The following is a 22,829-nucleotide window of genomic DNA, read 5'->3' on the forward strand; positions in this document are numbered from 1 at the left end:
TGGGAAATGGAAATCAGCTCGGTGATATTTTTGAAATCATTTTGGGTGAAATGTTAACAAGAGAGAATTGTCTTCAAGTTACTAAATGGAAAAGTCTTAGGAAATTATGTGCTGTTTTTGGAGATGATGGCCAGAATCAAAGAAAAGCAAAGAAAAGTGCTCATCCCGTCTCTTCTATCCTTCCCATGTGAAGGGGCTGCTGATTCTACTGCATCCGTTGCCCAGTACTAAGCTGGCAGTTCAGAGACCCTGTGCGGGGTGTTAGTTAACCCTTCATCACTGCCTAAACTGATTTTTACTCATAGCTTCGCCCATATCTATTGCAAATAAAACTTCCCATCCCGTTGGAAGAATTGCTATTTCCGACCCCTGTTCGAACGCTACCACTTCTTTTGTTACTGCTTCTTTTTTTCTTTCCTTTTTTTCTTTTTACTGTTTCTTCTTTTTCTTTGTTTTCCCCACTCACTGTTTGTTTTTCTCTTCTTTTGTAGTGACCCCAAAATAAAACAAGACAGAGTTTAGAGAGGACATTCATAGGCTCCAACCAAACGATGATCCAGCCACTCTATTCTTTGCAATCTTTAATCTTAAAGATTGTAAATCTGAAAAGGTGGAGGTGATACTGAAGTCAATGCTGTAGGGGTTTAAATGTTGCCTCACGAAGCCCAGCAGGGCAAGGGTGTAGAGGTGAGAATATGTGCAAATGGAGGCATGATGGGAAGGTAGCTAACTTTTGTTGTATACACTGGCTGTTGCACTTCCATATAAGCTTTTGCTTATACATGGGCTTCCATCATGGCTAAAAAATGGGAAGAACCGTACATCCCAGAGATTTTTCATTTTCATTGACTATAAAACAAACAGATAAGCCATTTCTTACATAGAGAAATACTTACCTCCCGCATTTTCCCCTGATAAACTTTGGAAAGGGCTCTAACTTGGAAATACTGTTACTATCACCAGTAGAGATGGGGGAAGTGGCCACTTTTAAAAAAACAAGTAGCATACACTTTTTTTTTTAACGTTTATTTATTTTTGAGAGACAGAGGCAGAGCAAGAGCAAGGGAGGGGCAGAGAGAGAGCGAGACACAGAATCTGAAGCAGGTTCCAGGCTCTGAGCTGTCAGCACAGAGCCCGATGCGGGGCTCGAACTCATGAACCATGAGATCATGACCTGAGCCGAAGTCGAACTCTTAAGGGACTGAGCCACCAAGGCGCCCCTGAACACTTTTCTAAGTGGCATAGGGTTGAATGAGTGGAATTCTTAGTCAACATTATGAGCTACCTCGGGACTGAATAAAAGCCCACAGTGCTTTTGCACTCAGTAGGTGATCAAAAAATGTTTGATGGACTGAAATAAGTATCTTCCCTCTAAGAATGATTATTAGCTATTGCTTAGAGTGGTGATGATATTTGAACAAGAAATCAGAGCCAAGTTCCAATCACCCACTTAGAATTTTTGATGAGGAGTAGCTCTTGAAATAGCACCTATATAAGACTTCCCAGAACACAGGATTTTTTAAATCAAAATAAATCCAGGTGACAAGAAACTCTTATTTTAATGGCACATCCTGAAGAGAGTTCATTTGGAAAATCTGACCCAAACTATTAGTAGGCATTGTATGGAAGACAATTTAATTTTAGGATTATTACTAAGCAAATTATTCATCCATACTGAGTTACTGAAATGGATAGTTCTTATCCCTCATGTCAGCATCACTATGCGTCACTACAGGAAAGAATGTAGATTGTGTCCTAAAATGAAAATAAAACTGCAGATAAATGAACTTTACATGAAAGTGAGAACACATGAGCTCAACTGGTACCTAACTGTGTTTAAGTAGGTAGGACCCCACCATCAGTGTTGGATTCCTGAAAGCTTTTCCGGATGTCAGAGCCACACAAGTGGATTCATATGTTTTAATTACCTAGTTTTTTTTTCTTGTTACGTAGAATATTTGCAGTTTATCATTTGTATCAAGTCACACATTTTTGAAATTTTATAATTCAGTATAGTTTTGGTTATAGATTAAAGTTCACTGACTAATCTTTTTAGCATGTTCAACTGCTCCCTGAAAGATACACAGAACTTGATGGCTTCCAAGTGTGGTTCAAACATCCAAAGCACTTGAGATTAGCACCATGTGAAGAAATTTTAAAATATTGTACTGCAATTAATTTTAAATAACTTAGCACTGCATATGTCAAGGAGAAAGCCATGATAGGATCCAAATGGAAACTCCTGAAAGTGAAATGATTCAGTACATTTAAGTCATTTTATCTATCATAAAGACATAGACAGAAAACATGTATAATTATTTCTGCTTGCAAAAGGCTTGGGTGAATTTGTACAGAATCAGGTATCACTTGAGCTTTATTATGGTACTATGGGAGGTTGGAGAACTATTTTTTGGTTGGACAAATGATAACTCCCTATATTCATGCATGTTTGTTATAGGCCCAGAAACCAAGTTATTAGGGAAAAGTTATTATCAATGTGAGAATTGAAAGCACATTATTTTAAAGATTACTGTGTATAGTGTGTGTGTGTATGTATGTGTGTGTGTGTGTGTGTGTGTGTATGGAAGTATATATTTTTTAACAGGTATGGTTTTAAATCCTAGGACCTAGGACCTAGATGAAATGCTTTAAGGATACCTTATTCAGTACCTCCTAACACACAACATTTTCTGGTGGTCTGGATGACATAGTGGGTTAAGATATAAAGAAAAAAAAAGATATAAAGAGAAAACATTGCTTATTCTGTGATCAGAATTGGCCAAGTCATTGAAGATAAACATTTGTGACTCTTAGCGAGCTATTTGTGGTCATTTACAAAGAAGAGACAGTCTTTGACTTACAATGATTAGTACACTCATGTTATTTCTAATTGCACTTAATATGATCAGCAGTAAATAAAAAAAAAAGATTACCCAGACCCTTTAGATAAAATAGGGGTCCCAGGCTTATATGCAGCCAGAAGACCAATAACTGAATTGCTTATGATCTATTTCAAATTAGAATTCTAGGGCTGCAAAGAATCTTTACAGGATCCCTTACACCCCCTCATTCTGGTCCAGAAAGCAGGCCTTCTGACTCCTGTAGGGTCCCCAGAGCCAGAAAATCCATCTAAAAACATCTGTTGACATCGCCTAAGATAAGCCCTGGTTTATTTCATGGCCCTAAAAGAGCTATTTTTTTCACCTTCTGATTTCAGTTCCATTTCAATAAACATTTATTAGTACCTGTATGCTCTAGATACTGTGCTATCTGGCAATAAAATAATGAGGCAGGAAATAAAAGTGGGTAGTCAATGTGATTTTTTCACCAGTTTATACACTTTAGAAAACCTGCTTCTGTGCAGTGTGCAGTTAGAGAATTATCACTCTTATAATTCACAAGGCATTGTAAATAATGCCATTTAGTTCTTCTCGTCTTGAAACTCAGGCACTCAAAAGATGAAGAGAAGCAACGAGACTTGCCCGATTGCCGAGAAAGGGCTCAGACCCAGGCTTGCTAAAACCTTTCCGTCTTTCACTTGTACCACAGTTGCCTCTGTTAGAGCTGTTGTTTCTATTAAAAGGGAGGACACCAGGCCTGATTAGGAATAGCATTCGGTACTATCTATGAAATTGTTTCTACAGGGAAAATCTTACTTTAAAAAAGTATTTTGGTATTTTATACCATGCCCAACAATGATAATTATATAATAATAGCTCCCTATTTCTTTTAAAAGGACTCTGCCGAAACTTCCTGTATCTCACTAGAAAAACAAATCCCAATCATTACCACCAATAGTTAGTGAGTAACCAGGATCCTGTAAATTTTGTTGCAAGGCTACCTTTAGTGGTACTGATTCCTGCTAACAGTAAGAGAATAAAAGCAATTACAATGTGCACAATAACATGTTGCTGTACGTTGATTTCATCAGGAGACAGGACTTAATCAAGAGGAGATGCCAGAGAATCTTGATTGTATTATTATTACCCAGATAGACTGAGCGCTCCTTGAGAACAGAGAAAATTTTGTGTCTCTTGGGACACCTGGGTGGCTCAGTCGGTTAAGCATCAGACTTCAGCTGAGATCATGATCTCACCATTCGTGAGTTCGAGCCCCGCATCGGGCTCTGTGCTGAGCGCTCAGAGCCTGGAGCCTGCTTTGGATTCTGTGTCTCCCTCTCTCTCTGCTCCTCCCCCACTTGCCCCTGCTCTCTCTCTCTCTCTCTCTCTCTCTCTCTCTCTCTCTCTCTCTCTCTCAAAAATAAACAATAATTTTATTTTTCATTTTGTGTCTCTTGGTAGACAAGGTGAAAGGCAGGCAGTAGATGGATTAATGAATGCAATGAAGTAATGAATGGAATAGTAGGCCCAATGACAAGGAACTAAAAGGAAGCAGTACTCTTCAGGAGAATGTCCCAGTATCATTTTCCCCTTTGATTAGGAGTAGTGGTGTGAACATTGCTAACACTGCAGAATCCCAGGCTTGTCCAAAATCTCTAGTTCTATCTCTCACCAGTAGTGGAACTCCACACACACTGATAGACAGTCCTGTTTTCTCAAATGCTTCAGGGGAAAGACCAAAAAGAAACAAAAGACCACCCCCCCCCCAAACTTCCTGATTTACCCAACCACAGAAACTTTAACCCTCTCATAAAGGTGTCCGCATTTTTTTTTTTAGGCAAATTGTTACTATGCCTTTCTGACTCCTGTTGTTCACAGAAGTACTTTCTGGTACGGATGTGACAGGGTCCAGTCATCTGATTGAGAGTTCAGTTGTACAGTCAGTGGATTTAAATCTCTTCCCCTTGAGTTTTTCTATGTGCACCTCATCCCTCGCCTCCCCTCACACCCACTCTTAATCCCCTTTCCTCCCTTTTGCCTTTCCAAGCAGGAAAAGATCACAACACACCCCACCACCTTGTCATCCCAAATTCCGTGGGGGCCTGAGCTCTGGGGGTCTTCTTCGTGAGGCCTTAACCTTACTTTTAGACAGTTGTCATTATCTTTGTCTAAAGGTCATAGCTAAATTGAATAAAAGGAAAGCTGTGTTTTCCTGTCGATGCACAAAGGCAGTATTGACTTCCCTAATCCAGTTTGCTGAGGGGTGAGAGAATTAAATTAGATATCTAAGCACAGAAATTGAGAGCCTTTGAAAACAAAGATAAGGAGACAAGACTATTTTCCCTTTTCCTGGGAGCTCTGGACTCCAGATTTTGCAGGTGTGTCACCTGATCCATGGCTTGCATTGATCAGAACTGTGCCAATGCATATTTAATTAGTAAGGGGCCCCTGGATGCATTATAGCCATCATCCCTGTACTGAATGGACTGTCAGACTTTCTGCACACTTCACCCCCACCCTCCCCTCCAACCATGCCCCCTCCCTTGCCTCCTTGTTTGGGAAGCTTCTGCATTTTGTCTGAACAGCTAAAAAGTTTCTTTGTTTTTAGCTGCTGATGCATACAGCACCACTGAGGAGAATACAAACAAGTCGAGTCCTAAAGTGTTTATTTTGTCTAGGAAGACAAGCTAGACCAATTCGATTCCTTTGGTAAGGTTTTCAAACCCTGAAGAAAACCAACAAGAAAAACAAAAAGAAAAGAAATACACTGTTCAATGCTTCATGTATAGATTTTTTTTTTAAGTTGGTTATAGTAGGATTAAAAAAAAAAAAGAAAAGAAAAGATCCCAGGGTAAATAATAATAGGATTAAAGAATAAATTCGTTTTTATTATGCTAGAAAAGTATTTTCTTTTTTAAAAATCTGTTTTTTTGATCACTAGGTAGGGCATATTAGCAGTTTGTGTTTTTTTTTTAATCAGTCCATGTTGCATGATAAAAATTGACCATTCTGTCCTGAGTCTGTCATGCCCTCAGGAGAGCGAATGAATGTAGAAAAGTTATTTTAAGATAGAAGGTGGATAAAAAGTTAGAGCTCAGGGAATTTTTGTAAGGTTTCAAAGGTCTCATGGGAGCTTCTGTTGGTGGGGATTCTTAAAGTGATGGGAGGTTTGGAGTTTTGCCTCAGACAGGTTATTTCATGGGATTACAGTCACCGTTCATTTTCACACAGGTTACAAAGCCCGAATACCCAGACAGAGTGTTGTCTGATAAACAGATGTAATACACCAAGTCTGCTTAGAATAAAGAGCAACAGACTGTGAGCACATGTTTAGGACTCATTTAAACTAATCAGCATAGTCTAGCTCATAGTTCTGTCTCTAGTCTACTTTTGAGGTAGCTTCTTGCTGGTAAAGTAACAAGGAATTTTTTTTTTTTCTTGCTACAGTTTGCTGCAGAGACTCATGGGAAATTCATTTGCATACATCTTGTTACAAAGACTGACTACTTCCTGGCTTAGACAAAGTGTTGCCTGATAAACAGACTTAACACACAAATGTCTGTCTGGAATAAACAACGGCAAGCTGAGATTTACATTTCCATTAGCAGAGATAATCTCTTTCCCAGTATATGGGAATTAAGAACCTTTTCTTTAAAACCAGGTCTGTAGTGCTGATGTTTTATACCAGAATCACATCATGCATGGGTTGGGACTGGTTTTTAAAAAGAAACAAAAACTCATATCGATGGGAAGATTTATACTGTCGTGGTAAATGTACATTTGGGGGAGGAGAGGACCTTATAGTTTTAAAACCAGGTTTTCTTGTATTTTTTTATTTGATCTCTGCAGCAATCCTGTTAAGTTAGGCAAAATGGTAGTTAGTGTCCCCATTTTACAGATGAAGAAACTGAGATCCAGAGCAGTTAAATTGTGTAGCTGAGATTTTGTAAGACGCCATTTTTTTTTGTCAATCATTCCGTACTCCTTTTGGTAGTGAAATATGAATGCAAGAAAAGCTAATATTTAGTGTATATCCTAAACTTAAATAGCCTGGTTTTCCTTGACAGAGGGCATTTTGTCATTGTAATAATTTCTTTATAGATAGTCAGATACAGGAAAATAATGCATATAGACTATAACTCAATTATGCCTCATTTTCATTTGACATATTTGTTTTTATAACATGAAAGTACACAGGGAACTTTTCTGTTTTAAGTGGTGTAGGTGACTATATGAGTAACCTTCAAGTATATATTCTTCTGTTTAAGAACTCCAACAACTTACTGTTATAATCAATTTTGTTTGTGACAAAAGTGGCTAAAAAGGGATGCGAGGGCTTTTTAAGCAGGCCTTTGTTTACACATGAGTGGGTTGGTGAACAGGTTGACACAGTAACTTTGGAGTTCTGAATTGATCAACAGGTTACCATCACATTTCCTGTTATGGGAAAAACAAAACTCAAAATGATGATCTAAATACTATAGCTTATTTTAGTCACAGACCCTCATCGAAGAAAATGTAAGAAATTACAAATTTAGCATCGTGCTTGCATATCTTTCAGAATCTTATTCTTGCCATCGACTTCATTTATAACTTCATTGAAAACGCTGATCATTACTTGAAATCAGCCTCATGCAAAGATTGAAGGTTTAGGATTGAGTCATTTTGTCGTTACTTTCAGAGTGACTGAATTTGTAATTTTTAAAGCTTAGAAATGATTCCCCCTCACTGTCATAACACAATAGTTACGCCATTTTATTTTTTTCTCAACGTGTTAAAACTGTATCATTCCGCAACCTCCTTGTGCACATAGAAAAATAACACATTTATGAGTAGGTGATAAGACAGTTGACTAACCCTTCATCCTAACGGCCTCATCATCATACACAGTCCCGACCAAACAGATGGGCTCTGAATACCAGTACTAATGCCAAAAACTCGAATTCCTGCAAACTTAATATTTCACAAATTCTCCTTCAGAAAGGCATTAAAAAAGAAAAGTTTCAAGGAAAAGAAATGGTAGTAACCTAGATTGTGTAACACTCATAAGTGTGCCCTAAAACTGCTATCCAGGGGAATGTCTAAGAGGTGGATGTCCTGAGCAGCTGGCAGCTCCCCGGGTGGTCTGGGGGAGCCCTTCCAAGTCACTGCCGCCGCCTGAACACAGCCTGCCCCCTCTGCCTGAGTCTGGATTAGAGGAGAAGACCCACGTGAGCACCCTAGCCTAGTTCTTTTGGAACGAGTTGTTTTTCCTCTGCTACGTCTACCCATCTCCCTTCTGCTGAAGAACTTTGCGTACTTCGATTGCTGTGGTTATCAGGCACATGCACATATCCATACGAACACTCCTTTCTAGCTTCCTGGGAAAGTTATGGAGATCCAAGTTTGTATTTTAAATACAATAAAGATAAGACTTCCCACTTAAAGGACCGGGGAATGTTTCCATTTTTAAAGCTAAGAAAACTTTCACGGTGTGACTCACTTCATGATTTATCTGTGTTAAAAACTAAGTTATTGTATGTTAATGTTTCATTAAGTGGGTCACAATTGTGGACAACAATTGACATTAAATTTTGGTTTGGTTATTCACAGAGCTTAAAGGATTTTTGCCATTCTCTGGAAAGCTAATAATAATTGAATATATTTAGAGGCCCCAGACTGAATGATGGTATTATAAATTTCTGTTTGCTCTTCTCTAGACCATGATGGATAATGTTAGATTTAGCTGATGGTACTGTATTCATCAGTGTTCACATGTAAGCTACAAATTGTGTCTACATATGTGCACCTATACACTGACATTCTACATTCTCAAATAAATGTTTTTCAAATATTTCCTTATACCTGAGTCTTTAAGGTCAAATATTTCCTTACACCTGAGTCTTTTAAGGTGAGACTGGAAAAAAAGAAAAGACAATCGTCTTAAATATTATAAAGTCGTATTTCTTTTATAACTGTAACTATAATATGACTAATAAACAAATGTGACTATCATAGCCATTTGACTTTCCAGATTTCTTTACTATCATAACATGTTATGATACCGGATGGTCACAGTAGAGCGATTCTAAACAAAGTAGCAATCAGAAGGAGAATTATTTTTCTATTATAACATCATGGATGTAGAAAAATGAATCTTGGTGTCCTTTGGCCTGACTCTTTTGCAAAGAACTCTGTCTTCCTGAACCATAAGAAATAAAACTTAACCTAATTTTTTTAATATCTTTAAGGGCTGCAGTTGTGGAATGTAACTGTTAATTACATTCAGAGTATAATCACCCCCTTTCCTTATTTTCTTGTCTTCTTGAAATGCTCCTAACTCTTCATTTATTTGCCGCAAAGCACTCATTCCTGTCTTTGCCTTTTCTTTACACATCACAACTCCAAACTCTGTTAGGTGGAATTTTCACTTTATTTCTTTCATTTGGCTAACTCATTTATGTTCTTCGATGCTTTCTGGCTTCTTCATTTCACCTTTAAATTTAGGAGATTTAGAACTGGACACAGAAGTTTAACAGAGGCTTTTCAAACTTCATTTTTAGCCAAAGCAGGTCAGGAGGTTGAAACTTAGGCTAAATTATTTTTCTAGTGGAAACAGAATTTTACTCTCATGGTCCATCGACTTTTGTTGATATCATGTTAACTGAATAGGAATTACATTGGTTTGTTTCAGGGTGGGAAGGGTTCTTCACCACCGCGGGTCTGCCCTTCCTTTATCAACTGTTCACAGAAGTCCCTGGGATGTTGGTATACTCTTCGGGTGTTAGAAATCGGCAGATTTCTCTTAGCTTTATATTCTTTGCATGTGTGAAAAGGTCCTGTGTCGTCCATCGTTTCAGATTGTACACATTTCTGGGAGGCCTCCTAGGTGTCAGACACTGTCCTCCCCTCTTGTTATTCCGAGAAGCCTCTCGTGCAGTGTTGGCCAGGGGATCATAGGAGGTGATTGTCTGCAACTTCTAAACACTGGGCAAGATTTCCCACCCCCGAACCAGAGGCAAGTGCCTGTCTCTCTCTTGCCAGGTCCAACGAAGGGGAACATCAAGCAGAAGTAAAGTCCTTTTCTGCCCTCCTTCCTCATTTTATGAGAGTCCCAGTCTCCTTTTAGGTGTGAATTTAGTATGTTTTTCAGTTGTTGGCAGCATCCCAGTGTTAGAAAGCTGAACGACAAGTTTATCTTATTCAAAATTCATCTCTTTATTTCAGCAGTTAGTGAATCCTTGGGCAGGCCAGGCACCCTTGGAAGGTACTGGGGATAAGACAAGAATAAGAAAGGAACTCTTTTCTTTCTTTCTTTTTTTTTAATATTTATTTTTGGGAAAGCGCAAACAGGGGAGGGGCAGAGAGAGGGGGACAGGGGATCCCAAGCAGGCTCTGCACTGACAGGCTGACAGCAGTGAGCCCGACGTGGGGCTTGAACTCACGAACCACAAGGTCATGACCTGAGCTGAAGTCAGACATTCAACCAACTGAGCCACCCAGGTGCCCCAGAAAGGAACTCTTTTCTTAGGGAACCCAAATTCTCATAGGAGATCATTTAAGATCACCTTAGTATAACATAGTATAAAGCTTACCATAAGAGATGTATGTACAGTGAAAGGAGCGGAGAGGAGAAAGTTGGATGCTAAGTCGAGCACAGGGAAGATTTAGCAACATCCCACCTCTGCTCCGTGCCTAAAGAACATAAACGACACAGAAGTGAGATCTGTATTTCTTTTTTCCTGCCCAGTTTTACCATACTGACATGTTTTTGTCATTCTTCCCCTTTCCAAAAGGAATGTTCTCTGGAAGTCCATGCTGAGGGGGAGCAGAACTGAGGTTGGGGCAGCTGAATAAGTGGATAAGTAGCAAATCCAGTACATGGCTTCTGTTCTTGCATTGCACAAGCTTATGGAAGCAGAGACTCATATGTAGGCATTAGGATTTATTTTATTCCTTTCCCCAGTGATTATATTGATAGTGAAATATCTTTGTCTGAGCACTCCAGCAATATAGCTGTAGGCGCCATAAAAATGCATAGATAGATGGCTACCAGTTCAATTAAGAGGTCTCAACCCAGCCTCCTATATGCAAACCCTGTCTATTTTAGGTTTAAGTTTCTGCTCATAAATTTTTTAAAAACCAAAAGAAACATTGCTTTTCAAGGTTAGGTTGAAGTCTGAGATTCCTTAAACAAAAAGCAAGTCTCTAGATGGGAAAAAAATTGATGACCCTAATGTACTTCCTTACAATAGCATTTCCAACTCCATCATTTAAACATACTTTAAATAATATTCTCTTCATTGTAATATACAGATCTTCTGGCTTTCAACCAGAGAACCAGAGGAAGTCACTGCCAGATATATGATAGAAGCTATGAGATATGGCATCCAATTCCATGCTGTTGTATCTGTTTTCTGGGGCCTCCAATTATTTCTGGAGGTGGGAATCAACTGACCAAGTGAGAATTGTCCAAAAAAATAAGCTATAAAGCTAACCTAGGCTTCCGACAGATCCCTACCAAGTATAAAAGAGAAATTAATTGTTAACCTTCATGAGAGTGTTTTAATGTAAATGCTTACAAAAGAAATCTTTCATTTATATCAATTATGCACGGGTAGAAATTAATCTGTAATTTTGGTCATCTGGTTGGCTCCATACCTAGCAGCATCGGTGACCTTTTGCAATACCAGGGAAAGTGTCCATGCATCCTCCGCATAGAATAGCCCCGGGACTGGGTAGTTTTGTTCCTTGTTGGTTCAAAAAAGAAACGGCATGAAACAGCCTGTAGTAGGAAATAATTACAGAAATTTTTAGATCATTTACATTTCCTTGTAGATCTTTGGCTCTGCCTATCCCTTACCAGGATGCTGTGCTTTAGTGTGCTGTCCTCGGTGGATAACAGTGTCTCCAGCTTTCGAATAAAACTGGAGAAATTAAATTCCGTTTTCAGTTTGGCTAGATGCCTCCTCCAGTGTATGTATCTGAGCTTTCACAAGAGCGCTTCGGCCCCTTTCCGACCAACTCTCAGTCTTTTCTTGCCTCTCAGTCATTTGCTGTTTATTTGCTCCTTTTTCTGGGGCCTGGAATTTTAAACTTTCTTTGAACAGACCTACAGCCACCTTCTGTTGCCGTCCATGTTTTCTCTAATCATGTTATGTTTCTATAAAGATAGGATGGTGAACCAAATGTAAAAGAAAAGAGAACAAAGAAGTCCACTTCTCTATTATTAAAAAACATTTTTTTGACCTCTTTATCCTCCTTGTCTTAATAATAGTGGGTAAGTATCAGAGAAGTAATTGGTTCTTGCATATTTAAATTAATTGAGATGAAACATGTTTCTCTGTTTGTTCATGAGGTGATTCATTGTAAAGATACACCTAGAAGAATGTCGTTGGGCTAAGCTGTCATATGGAAAGTTAGATTTGCTAGTATTACTGCAACATAAATGTCTGTTTGGCAGAATTTTATGGATCCTTCCTGGGATGTGACCAAGAAGAATTTCAGCTTTCCCTAAAACAAAATTTAAGGTTTTTTAAAATTTAATTATGGATATTAATGATTTGAAATTTTCTAGGACAAAAATAATCAAAGTATGCCTTTCTCCTAAAACATGTTGAAATACTTCTCAGAATATTTAATTGTAATTTTTAATGGCAAAATTGTAGGATCTTTCTTTAGAAAAAGAGAAGGTAGTCATGCCATATTTTTTAATTGTTTGCTGTAAAAGTAATGGTAATTTATGGAGTTAAAATTTCAAATACGGTCCAACATAAATTTGCATTCCCAATTTTCAGTGCAGGCTCCATACTTAACTTGGGTGATCATTCTGTGGGATATCTGAAGCCTTTTTGACCTGTCATGCTTTTTTGTGTGTGTGTTCACCATGACAATTGTTACAAAGTGATGAAAGCAATCACTTGGCCAGACTGAAATAAAAACTCACATCTTCGCATCTTTTTTTATTTGCACCTTTGGATCAACATATGATTTTTGCTCTAGTCACCAGGTTAAGATCATTTGGAAACTTAAAGGTAGACATTTTCCTTATAGTACTTCCCTGTAATTAAAATCCTCATTTGCTTAAAAGCAGAGAGCCTTTCTAAAGTAATAAATTAGCATTTCTTGGCCTAGGATAACTAGGAACGGTGCTTCTTTTTTGCAGTATCTCCAAGAAAGAGAACAGTAATGCTTACAACGCTGTTGAAATAGAAGTGGTATTTTCAGTTTAATCATAGTTAAGTGTCATGACCTTTTGATCTTGCACTGAACTTCTTGCTGAAATGTGGTCAAACTTTAGACAGCCAATTCTAACCCTGTGAGGCCCAGGTAAAGTTATTAGCCAAATTTTCCATAGATAGAGAGGTTTTTCTTTAAAAAAGGGGGGGGGGGGTTGTTTGTTTTTAGATCATGTTATATACCGTTTCAAGTCTCAGAATATGTTTCACATTACAAAAGTTTACCCTGGAAATATTCTGCCTGATTTTTGTCTCCTCTCTCCAAGAAATGTCTAAGTATGTTTACTTCTGATTCTATGAAATTCCTTTGCTCTAACTGAATTTTATCTTTTTTAAAAATTAAATGTTATTTTAAAAAATTATCCCATTTAGAAATTAACTGAATTAATTTTTTAGTTTGGAAAATAATTGTATTTTTTAAGTAAAAAATAAATGGAATTCAGTGAAGGTGTGCAAGAACCTTTTTTTTGCTAACAAGCCCTCTTAGGAGCTCCTGGAGGTATTGGTACGAGAGGAAAATGATACTTATAAAGCGGAGGAGGAAACGTGTAGCATTCAGGAAAGATGCCTTTGAGTTATCCTGCGATTTCAAGTAAATGCGCTAGAATATTAGGACTCTTGTATTTAATGGTGTTAGTCTGCATAGTCTGTTGCTAGAATACAGAGCTAAATATCAACAGAACTTGTTACTGTTGTTTGGGTTGCTTTTATATACCAGCTTCAAAATATGTTTTGACACTTTATTATGTTCTGAATCAAGCTTCAGATGTGTGTAATGAAGGATGAAGTCTTTATCAGACTCTAGTGTATAAATAATGGAGAAGAGCAGTTTGGAAATGGCTTCTCTGTAAGAGGATGGTTTCTGAGGAGTTTCAAGTTATGATCTGGCGCAAGCCAAACGCCGCTGGAGGCGTACCCAGAATGGAGCGTCCTCTCTAAAGGCACGGGCTGCTGCTGCTGTTGCTGCCTTCTTTTCCCTTTCTCTCCCCACCCCCCCACCTTTTGTTTTCATTCATCTTATCATTTCTATAACGTTCTCATTCCTACTTTACATGCTGAACTTTTTGAGAAAGTCTGGCACTTCTGATCCACTTTTCCCTCACAGACCCTGTAATTTTTGGCTGTATTTTTTATGTTTTTCAGATTCAAGTCAATCTGAAAGTCCCAGCCAGCCAAGTGACGCTGACATTAAGGACCAGCCAGAAAATGGTAAGTGTAGTTGGGGACTCTAGCTGCTGCTGTTTTCAGAGTCCAACAGTAGCCAAGAGCCAACCGAGTACAAGGATTTGGGGTCTGCCTGATGGGCAGCTCACAGTAGGAACAACTCTGAGGAGTCAGGGAGTTCTCTGGATCATTCTAGCAGCCCCAAGCCTTCCTCCACCCCGCTCCCAAGCACCGTCAGGGTTCTCGTGAGAACCGGACTGTGAGAGGTGGGGTTGCTTTACCAAATCAGAATCTTCTACAGCACAAGTGAGGAGCCACAGTCTGTTGGTTTCATTTTAGTTCCTTCTGAGGTGGCAGGTGCCCCGCGATCTTCTTCCCTGGTGATATAAGTCATTGACCGACAAATATTTTTGTAGCCTTTTCAGAGCTCAGCCCTTTCCTAAGTGCTTTCAGAAAACGATCTCTGCCTTTGAAGGATTTTCCACTTTAACTTGTCTGAAATAAAACAGTACATGGCAGCATTAAATTCCTAAATTGCAGAATTCTATAAATTTTCTGTTGCAGAAACCTGATTAACATAGAATGCACACACATTCTATACAATTGTGATCGTGTCCGGTAAAATACTAAATTTGTGGTATGTGCTCCAAGTACAAAACAGATGGCCATAGGTTGGAATTTAAGATTGAGTAAAACCATCGGTTTCAATAAAAGCTGAGAAGTGAACCGGCAGTGCCTATCATATAGGAAACGCTGTACTACGTACTTTTACAGATACCATCTCCTACAACTCCAAAGTGCTCTTCCTCAGTGATAATACTAAAGGCTGTAATGGGGAGGCTTGACCTTGAGGGGTCTGTGAAGGGCTTATGGCATTGGGCTTAAAAGCTCGGGCTGTGGCATCAGACCTGTGTTCAAATTCTGCCTCTTCTGTTTCTTACTTGTGTAATATTGAACAGGTTATGTAACCTCTCAGGGTGTATACTTTTCCCTCATCTTGAAAATAGTATGGTAAAAATAGATAATAATAGCCTACCTGTTGAAGAACTAAACGAGACATACATATTCATATAGTTTACTAAAAATTGTTGGCTCTTCAATATTACTCATTATTTTTCTTGTCATTATCATCCTTACCGTACTTATTTTTCATCTACTTAGAATGAGCTCATTCCTCTGGTCTCTCTTTTGTTGTTCTGTACATTTTTCCCTGTTGATCTCCATCTGATCTTTTGGAACAGACAGGTAGACTGAATTCTGCCAGTGTTGTGCAGTGGAGGATTTTTACCACATTAGATATCCTCTCACTAATTTTATAGGATTTGTTTCATTTCACACATGTAGTAAATTCCTTATATCATTGATGGATTCTAGCCTTAAATATGGACTATCTGACTATTTATATTCCCTTCTCATTCTGGTGTTTTAATGGTATTTTTCTTATCAAAGTTGTCTTTTCATAGCAAGCATAAAAAAAAAAAAAGAGGGACCCCTGAAGTCTTGTTTTTAGTATCATAAATATCTCTATCTTATTTTTTGTTGACATTTTAAGGTGACATTAGCGTCATCATTTATTTCCACTGGACTTGTAGGTGATACCTTGAACGTTTCATTTCTCATAGATTATATTTCTATAGAATCTGCCTGAGATATTCACTTTATTCTCATTTCACTTTTTAAAAATTTGTGGGCCGTACGGGTCTGTGGTTGGTGTATGTAGGTCTGGCCGCCCCACTAGCAGGCCTGCGATTCATCTGTCTTCATAAAATGGCCGACAAGCTGTTCACATGCAAATATAAATTGAGAGCACGAGAGGCTGGCAATGCCTTTCTGGAGCTGCCTGCAATACTGATATTGTGTGCTTCCCATTCCAAAAAGCAACCAGGATTGAGCCTGGATTTTTCGGCCAAAGGCACAGAGCTATTAGCCAAGTTCACTTTTAACCCCAAATTGCTTGGTGCTACTTCAAGGATCCACAATACTATTTCGGGAGGATCGTATCTAAGTTCAAAGAAAGCATTGGTATCTAGAAGAGAAAGTAATAAGTTCCTATGTTTCAAATTTCTATTCATGGCAAAGAAAAAAGTCGAAGCTGCTTTGTCTTAGAGAACTCGACTGAAGCTTAGCCTAGAGGAAAATCAGCCTACTCAGTATCCTCTACCTGCCTTTTGTCAATCTCAGATGAAGTTATTGGAGGAAATGTGATTTTACCTCTTTTCTAAAGACACATAATCCCTAGAGGGAAATAAATGAAGAGTTGAGGACCAGGTATTTACATGCATTAGAGAACTTTCTAGTGTTGCTTTGACCAAGAGCGGTATTTCTTTTTCATTACCTAGGCTATGGATGACAAGTTCCTGAAAGGTTTTCATTTGTTTCATTTTTGTTTTTAAAAAGGCAGCTCTCATAAATGTATCAACCAAACTCTAAGCACTTTGAGAATCTTGGTGGGTGAACAAGGGACAGACTCTCGTCTTCAAATAAAGCGGGAACGCATTACTCCTTCTTTATGTATATATGCGAGGGGAAATAATATTCTTTTTATCCTAGCTCTTGAGGAGAAAGGTAATGGGAAACGAATGGTATTTTCCTAGTAAACCATGGAGAATGAATAGACAAATGGTAACATGCCGTTTCATCCAAAACCATAAACTAGGCCATGTAACTTTACCTAAAGTGGATGCAGCTGTTTCTTCCCTGTCCAACTAGTCTGGTTTTTCCTGTGGAATTTTTGCTTTCTTTTCTTGTACTCCCTTAAGACTCAACTGTAAAAGAAAACAAATCTTTGTCCAATTAGAGTATTAGATGGGAATTTTGAAGGAATTATTTGAAGCCCAGAGATAAAATATCAGAATCTCCGAAACTCAAAGTTGGTATAATATATAATGATTAAAAACTCTCCCTCTAGAGTCCGACACACCCGAATTCAAATGAAATCATGGCTAGGTGACTTTGAATAAACTATTGCCCCAATATCCGTCTTCTTATCAGTAAAGTAAGAGTACTAAAACAACATACTTTGTATTAAAATAAGAATATGTACATGAAACAGCATCATGCCGGGTTCACGGTAAAGACTCAAAGAAAAGTAGCTATTACTACTTTTGGTTAAAGCTCATATCTGTATAGAGCATACATATCAGAGAGACCAGAAGCTCAGAGATTTGGAATGGAAGAGGGGTAGTGTCAGAAATAAACCAAGACTTTTAGAGACATCCTTTGTAGGTACCTACTCTGTTCTGGAACGTCAGACATACATCTCCTTAAATCTGTCCATAATTCCCACAGTGCCACATCTGTTTTATTATGTGGACTAATCCTCACATTTCTTCACCTCCGAGGAGTCGACTACCACAAAAGTGATTCAGAGTTGCTAGAACGTTCTGAATGAGCACTGCAAGAAAAGGTGATTCTGGAAAGAAGGGACCCCACCTAGATGGGTTTAATTTTAGCCGAGTTTTTTTCCTTGGCACAAACCAAATAGACTCTGTCTTATTAAAAACTCTAAGCTGATTAAGGGTCGGGTTCATGGCAAATTCCTTTTAAAACAATCTTGCACAACATTGAACTTAGCAGGTACCTGGTATTTATTTGCTTCATGAATAGAATTAATAAATTAGGTGAGTATGGTCTCATTATCCCCAAATATTTTGTGAGTGTCTGCTCACTGTTGATTTTACCAAGAGGTTTTTAAGGAAACAAATATCAAAAACAAACAAACCCAACAACTGGAGATACCAAAAATCTAATTTGGGTGTGGAGGAAGGTTGTACACAGACACATGGACATACATGCACAGACATGGCTGATAGTGCTAGGAAGGCCAAAGCCAGAAGCTATACTAATGTCCATAGCAGATCACCTCTGCCCCACTCACAGGAACAGGTGTGAGCAAAGATATGCAACACTATCATGTTAACTTATGCTTGCTTACCACAGGGAATGAAATTCTGACGAAGTTCTCAGCTCAGACTGGAATTACACATTTAATTCTTTCACATATTACTGAAACCCCCTTCCTGGCTTTTCAAGAGAACCTGAAGGTTATAAGCCTTAATTGTTGGACTTTGACTTAGAGCATCTACTCAAACCACCTTTGTTCATGAACTCCCATGAGGTACTTTGGCTACTGTTTAAAATATTTATGGGACAGAATATTTGAGATGACTGCTCGATATTTACAGGACCTGTGAACAGTCCTCTTGCATTCTGTGGTGCATCAGGTCGGTCCTTAATGAGGAAAAAGCTCACGTAATAACCCTCCTACTTAATTCAAGTCACGCTTCTGTGGGGCCACACTGAGTCCATGTCTGAGGGAATAGCATAGTTCAGCATTGGCACTCTGAGAGCACCCTCCCCGCTGAGACTCTCTGTGAAAACACCCTTAACTAAAAAAAGAAAATGTGGGGTTCCCTTGCCAGAAAAAGAAAAGCTGTGTTCTCATGTTTTTTCCCCTCTTTACTCTCTCTCATCACCTGCACAGACTACTTTTAATAACCTCATTTTAGTGGTTTTTAAAATGTGATATTTATAACAGGCAAGTGGAGTTGGTATTTGGATTATTTCCTTTAGGCTTAATCATGTTTGTTCTTCCTCATTTATCTGGTAGTCGCACATACGTTGGTGGCATAAACCCTCAGATGGGCCTTTGCAATCAGTGGAAAGCCATTAATCACGATGCTTGCCCCAGATTTTGAAAATTTCCAGCTCTACCTGCCAATTTGAAAATAACCCTGGGAGAATTGGTCGAGTGTGGCTTTCATGGTCACCACCTTCATTTGTGTCATTTCTGCCTTGTATCGCTACACTAGATATTATTGCTGAATGTTTCTCGATGAGCAAGGACTATCCTCCAGCCATATCTCACTAGTTATCCATTAACTCATTTCTGTGAGAATTTTGAAGGTTTCAATAGTTTGGAAAGAGCTTCCAGAGCCACCAACTCCCTGACTGAAGATTTATGTATAGGATCCACTTTGTAATTTGGGGGGTGAGATAAGAGAACTGTGAATTTCTGTTTCTCTTGTGGACAAACATCCTTTTATATGAGGGCATTCTCTTAAAAAATTGTAGGCCCAATACTTAACTTTTTTCACACCTCTTCAAATATGTAGTAGATATATTGCAATGTCATATTACAATATTAATGCATCGCGGAAAGTCACAATAAAATTCATAATTCCAAACTCTAAGAATTGTCTCTTGCTTACTGCTGGATGGACTGCTCGTTTTAGGAACTGTTTTGATTCATGTGTCATTTTAGTTGGGTCATTTTAGGAGTTTTGGAGGCAATGCAGCCTTATAATTTGCACTTTACTGGGAAAGCAGGAGCATTCTAGCACCATTGACTTGTAAATACAATTTATCAATATTTCATAATTTGCATGAGTTTCCTTTACAGTTACCTAGCAGCAGTTATTCTCTGCAGTGTTCTTTCAAAAAAAAAAAAAAAAAAGAAAAGAAAAGAAAACACTGCAGGGACAGACACAGTAGAGTGACCACCAGAATAGCAGCGATAACAGTAATGATCAATATTTGAAAATATGTAAAGGCCCCAACTTAGGGAGACATTAAAACCTAAATGCCTCCTGGTTTCCAGATCTGTGTAATTAAATTCTGACTGATGGGTTTTCGGCAATATGCTGGAGCTGGTCTCTCTTCTTTAAGAGCCCAGAGAACCAGAACTTGGTTTGATCTGAAAAATCAGTCCGAGACCAGGTGAATTGTGCTCTCTTAAATATTGTTAGCAGATGTGACTCATCATTGTTTGCAGAGGCTCTTTAGAAATGCCTCCAGACAAAGGAAATTCTTGGATCTTGCCTCTTGAAAGATGAGGCACCAGGTGAGGCCGCAGGGTTTCCCCCGCATGCATCCCGCAGTGTAGAGAGAATGCTGAGTTGACCACAGGACTCAGTGCAGTAAAGGAGCTCTTTCAACGGAAAAACAGAGAGGAGATTTGTAGTCGTTCTAAAGAAGTAGTTTTACCTCACACGTTATGGGTATTTTATTGTCTACATACAGAGGATAGCTAGCTGAATAGACTTTAAGTGGTTGGCTAGGAGCCAAAATAGGGAGTGTTTTAGAGCCACGTTCCCTGACGTCTAAATTCTAAAATGGACTGGATGGGTGGTCTAGTTCTGACATCTTCCCTCCTCCACGCGCCCTCCCCCCCCCCCAGTCCCTCACGCACAAATAGTTAACAGAGGAAAGAAGAAGTAAAGGGGTTTCTTTCTGGTCCTCAAATTTATTTGTGCCTGTAACTCTTGTCCCGGGAGAGACAGTCATTTGAGTGCCTAGTGGATGTAACATTTTAAGTAGAAAAGCATTTTTAAGTGTTGATTTATAATTTATATGGGATGGTGTCCATCTGTCCATAGATCTTGACTCCAGAAATAGGAAGCAATACAATTCATGTAGTATTTGAATTGGGCTCAGAGAAGCGACCAAATGAGGAGCCGTCATCAAATCACAGTGTGGTAGAAGGTACACCTGGAGTGTGTCTGCAGCTCCCATCTGCTATTGTTCTGTTTTCCCTGTGATGTAAGCCTGAACAACTCTGGTAGGACCCTTTGACAAAGAAGGACCTTACAAGGACCTACAGTGTACTTTTAATGGTCACTTTTGCATACCTCCCCGTGAGTTAAAAATCAGCACAGGGAAATATCAGGGAGACTGGTGTGGGTCAGGAATAGCGTATGAGCTTTTCCTTGCCACAAATAATAGGGTCTGATTTGACACTTGAGTGTGAATTTGTTGACTTAAAGCCTGTATATTATTTTTTGGAAGGAATTATCCATTTGTGGATAATATTAGAAAACTGACTGTAATATAAATAATTTATTTGGGGATTTGGAGTCACTAATCCAGATTGATTAGTTGTCTGCTACAAAAATTCATGTGGCCACAAGGATTTTTGGCACCTTGTCTCCCTACAGCTTCCTCGTTCTTTTTCTCTTCTTTAGGATTTACTCAGCTCCAGGCAACTCTGTTCCCTTGGCATTAGCTTGTCGTTAAGGAAATCTACTGGGATATCTCAGACAGAGGTGGGGGAAGGGGTAATATTTACTGCAGATTACTCTACCCCATCTCTGTTGTTAACTTCTGTACTTGGTTGATTTGAACCTAGAGGGAACAAGGAAGTCTCATATGCCTTATCTGCAGGCATCGTATGGTGAATATCCCAAGATAGAAGTGTAAAGGATGTTGTGGCAAAGTAGGAATAGGCTTCCAACAGTCTCTCCATGAAGGAGAGTCCGTGTTTTCTTAGATCTCTGTAGGTATTTTGCAACCAGAGAGCTTCTCAGCAAGCAGCATTTGTAAACTCAAGAGAGAAGGAAGGAGAAGCCAAATCACAGCTGCTGAATAGGTCAGATTAGCAAAGGAGAGTTGGCCATTACAAGCCTGACACTGAGCATCTGCTAAAGGAAAATCAGTTGTCCAGGTCACTTAAAGACTTTGTGCCTCAGTCTTCTCATAAATGATTCAACAGAGAGTTATTAAGACTCTGCTGGGTCTGTTTGGACTATGGACTGGATGCATTGAGGGAATACAACAATGGATCAGACATCCTGTTCTTGAGGACTTGATAGTCTAGTAAGGGGAGAAGGACTTAATTCATCCATTCGTTCAACAAACTTTTATCTAGTGCATCTTAAGAACCAGGCACTGCCATGAGCAAAACGGACAAAGTTTTACCTTTTGATGGGAGGAGACAGATGATAAACCAGTATATATGTAATGTGCCCAGTGGTATTAAATATTCTGAAGGGAAATAAGGCCCAATAAGGGGATAAACAGTGGAGAATATGGGTGCTATTTTACATAGTGTGGTCAGGGAAGGCTTTTCTAATCTGTTGACATTTGAGCTCAGACCTAAAGAAGGCAAAGAAGAGAGCTATGCAGACATTAGGGACTTTGATTCTAGGAAGAGAAAACAGTAAATGTGGAGGCTTTGAGGGATGCTGGGGGTACAATAAGGGGTCAGTGTGGCTTGAGGGACATGAATGAAGGAGAGAGCATTTGGAGATGGGGGTAGCAGGAAACCAAATTGTATCGGATCTTCTAGGCCAAGGAGAGGACTTGGCAAATCCTCGATAAGCTATGATATGCCCTACAGAGGAATGCACATACCAAATCCATTTATTTCTTGATATAGGAACTGTATCTTGAGCCCCTACGATAGGTTAGATACTTAATGTTTAGTGGTGGGCAGAGCAAGCATAGAGTCTAGTATGGAGCTGTAGACAAAGGCCTGATTTGTAACATTGCCAAAGAGAGACACTCTCTCATCTACCATGGCAACATCCTTTAGTATCCCCAAAGGTTTTTTCTTTATGCATGTAATACTAAAAGCTGAGTTACTTACATGGGATACTTGACTTCACATACTACCCACTCATGCAAACGATTTCTTTTTCATTTAATGGAAATCTAAATCTGTGGCTTCCAACTTATCCCTTATCTCCTGACACCATTTAGATCATAAGCCCCCAGGTCTCAAGTACATTTATCCTGAAGCTTCATTTTTCTCCCTAATAGTTACCAGATTTAGCAATAAAAATAGAAGACACCAAGTTAAATTTGAACTTCATATAAACAGTGAATAATT

At 38.9% G+C, this 22,829-nt stretch overlaps 1 protein-coding gene across 4 annotated transcripts in view; it reads left to right on the forward strand.

The window, feature by feature from the left end:
• NFIA (nuclear factor I A) overlaps positions 1-22,829 on the forward strand; it is a 377,477-nt gene that overhangs the window by 178,690 nt on the left and 175,958 nt on the right. For all 4 annotated transcript variants that reach the window (XM_030324297.1, XM_030324295.1, XM_030324298.1 and 1 more), the window contains exon 3: positions 14,201-14,266. In XM_030324297.1, the coding sequence (XP_030180157.1) occupies positions 14,201-14,266 (66 nt within the window). The remainder of the gene's footprint in view (positions 1-14,200; positions 14,267-22,829) is intronic.

This window comes from Lynx canadensis, chromosome C1 (assembly GCF_007474595.2).
Source record: "Lynx canadensis isolate LIC74 chromosome C1, mLynCan4.pri.v2, whole genome shotgun sequence".
Lineage (NCBI taxonomy): Eukaryota > Metazoa > Chordata > Mammalia > Carnivora > Felidae > Lynx > Lynx canadensis.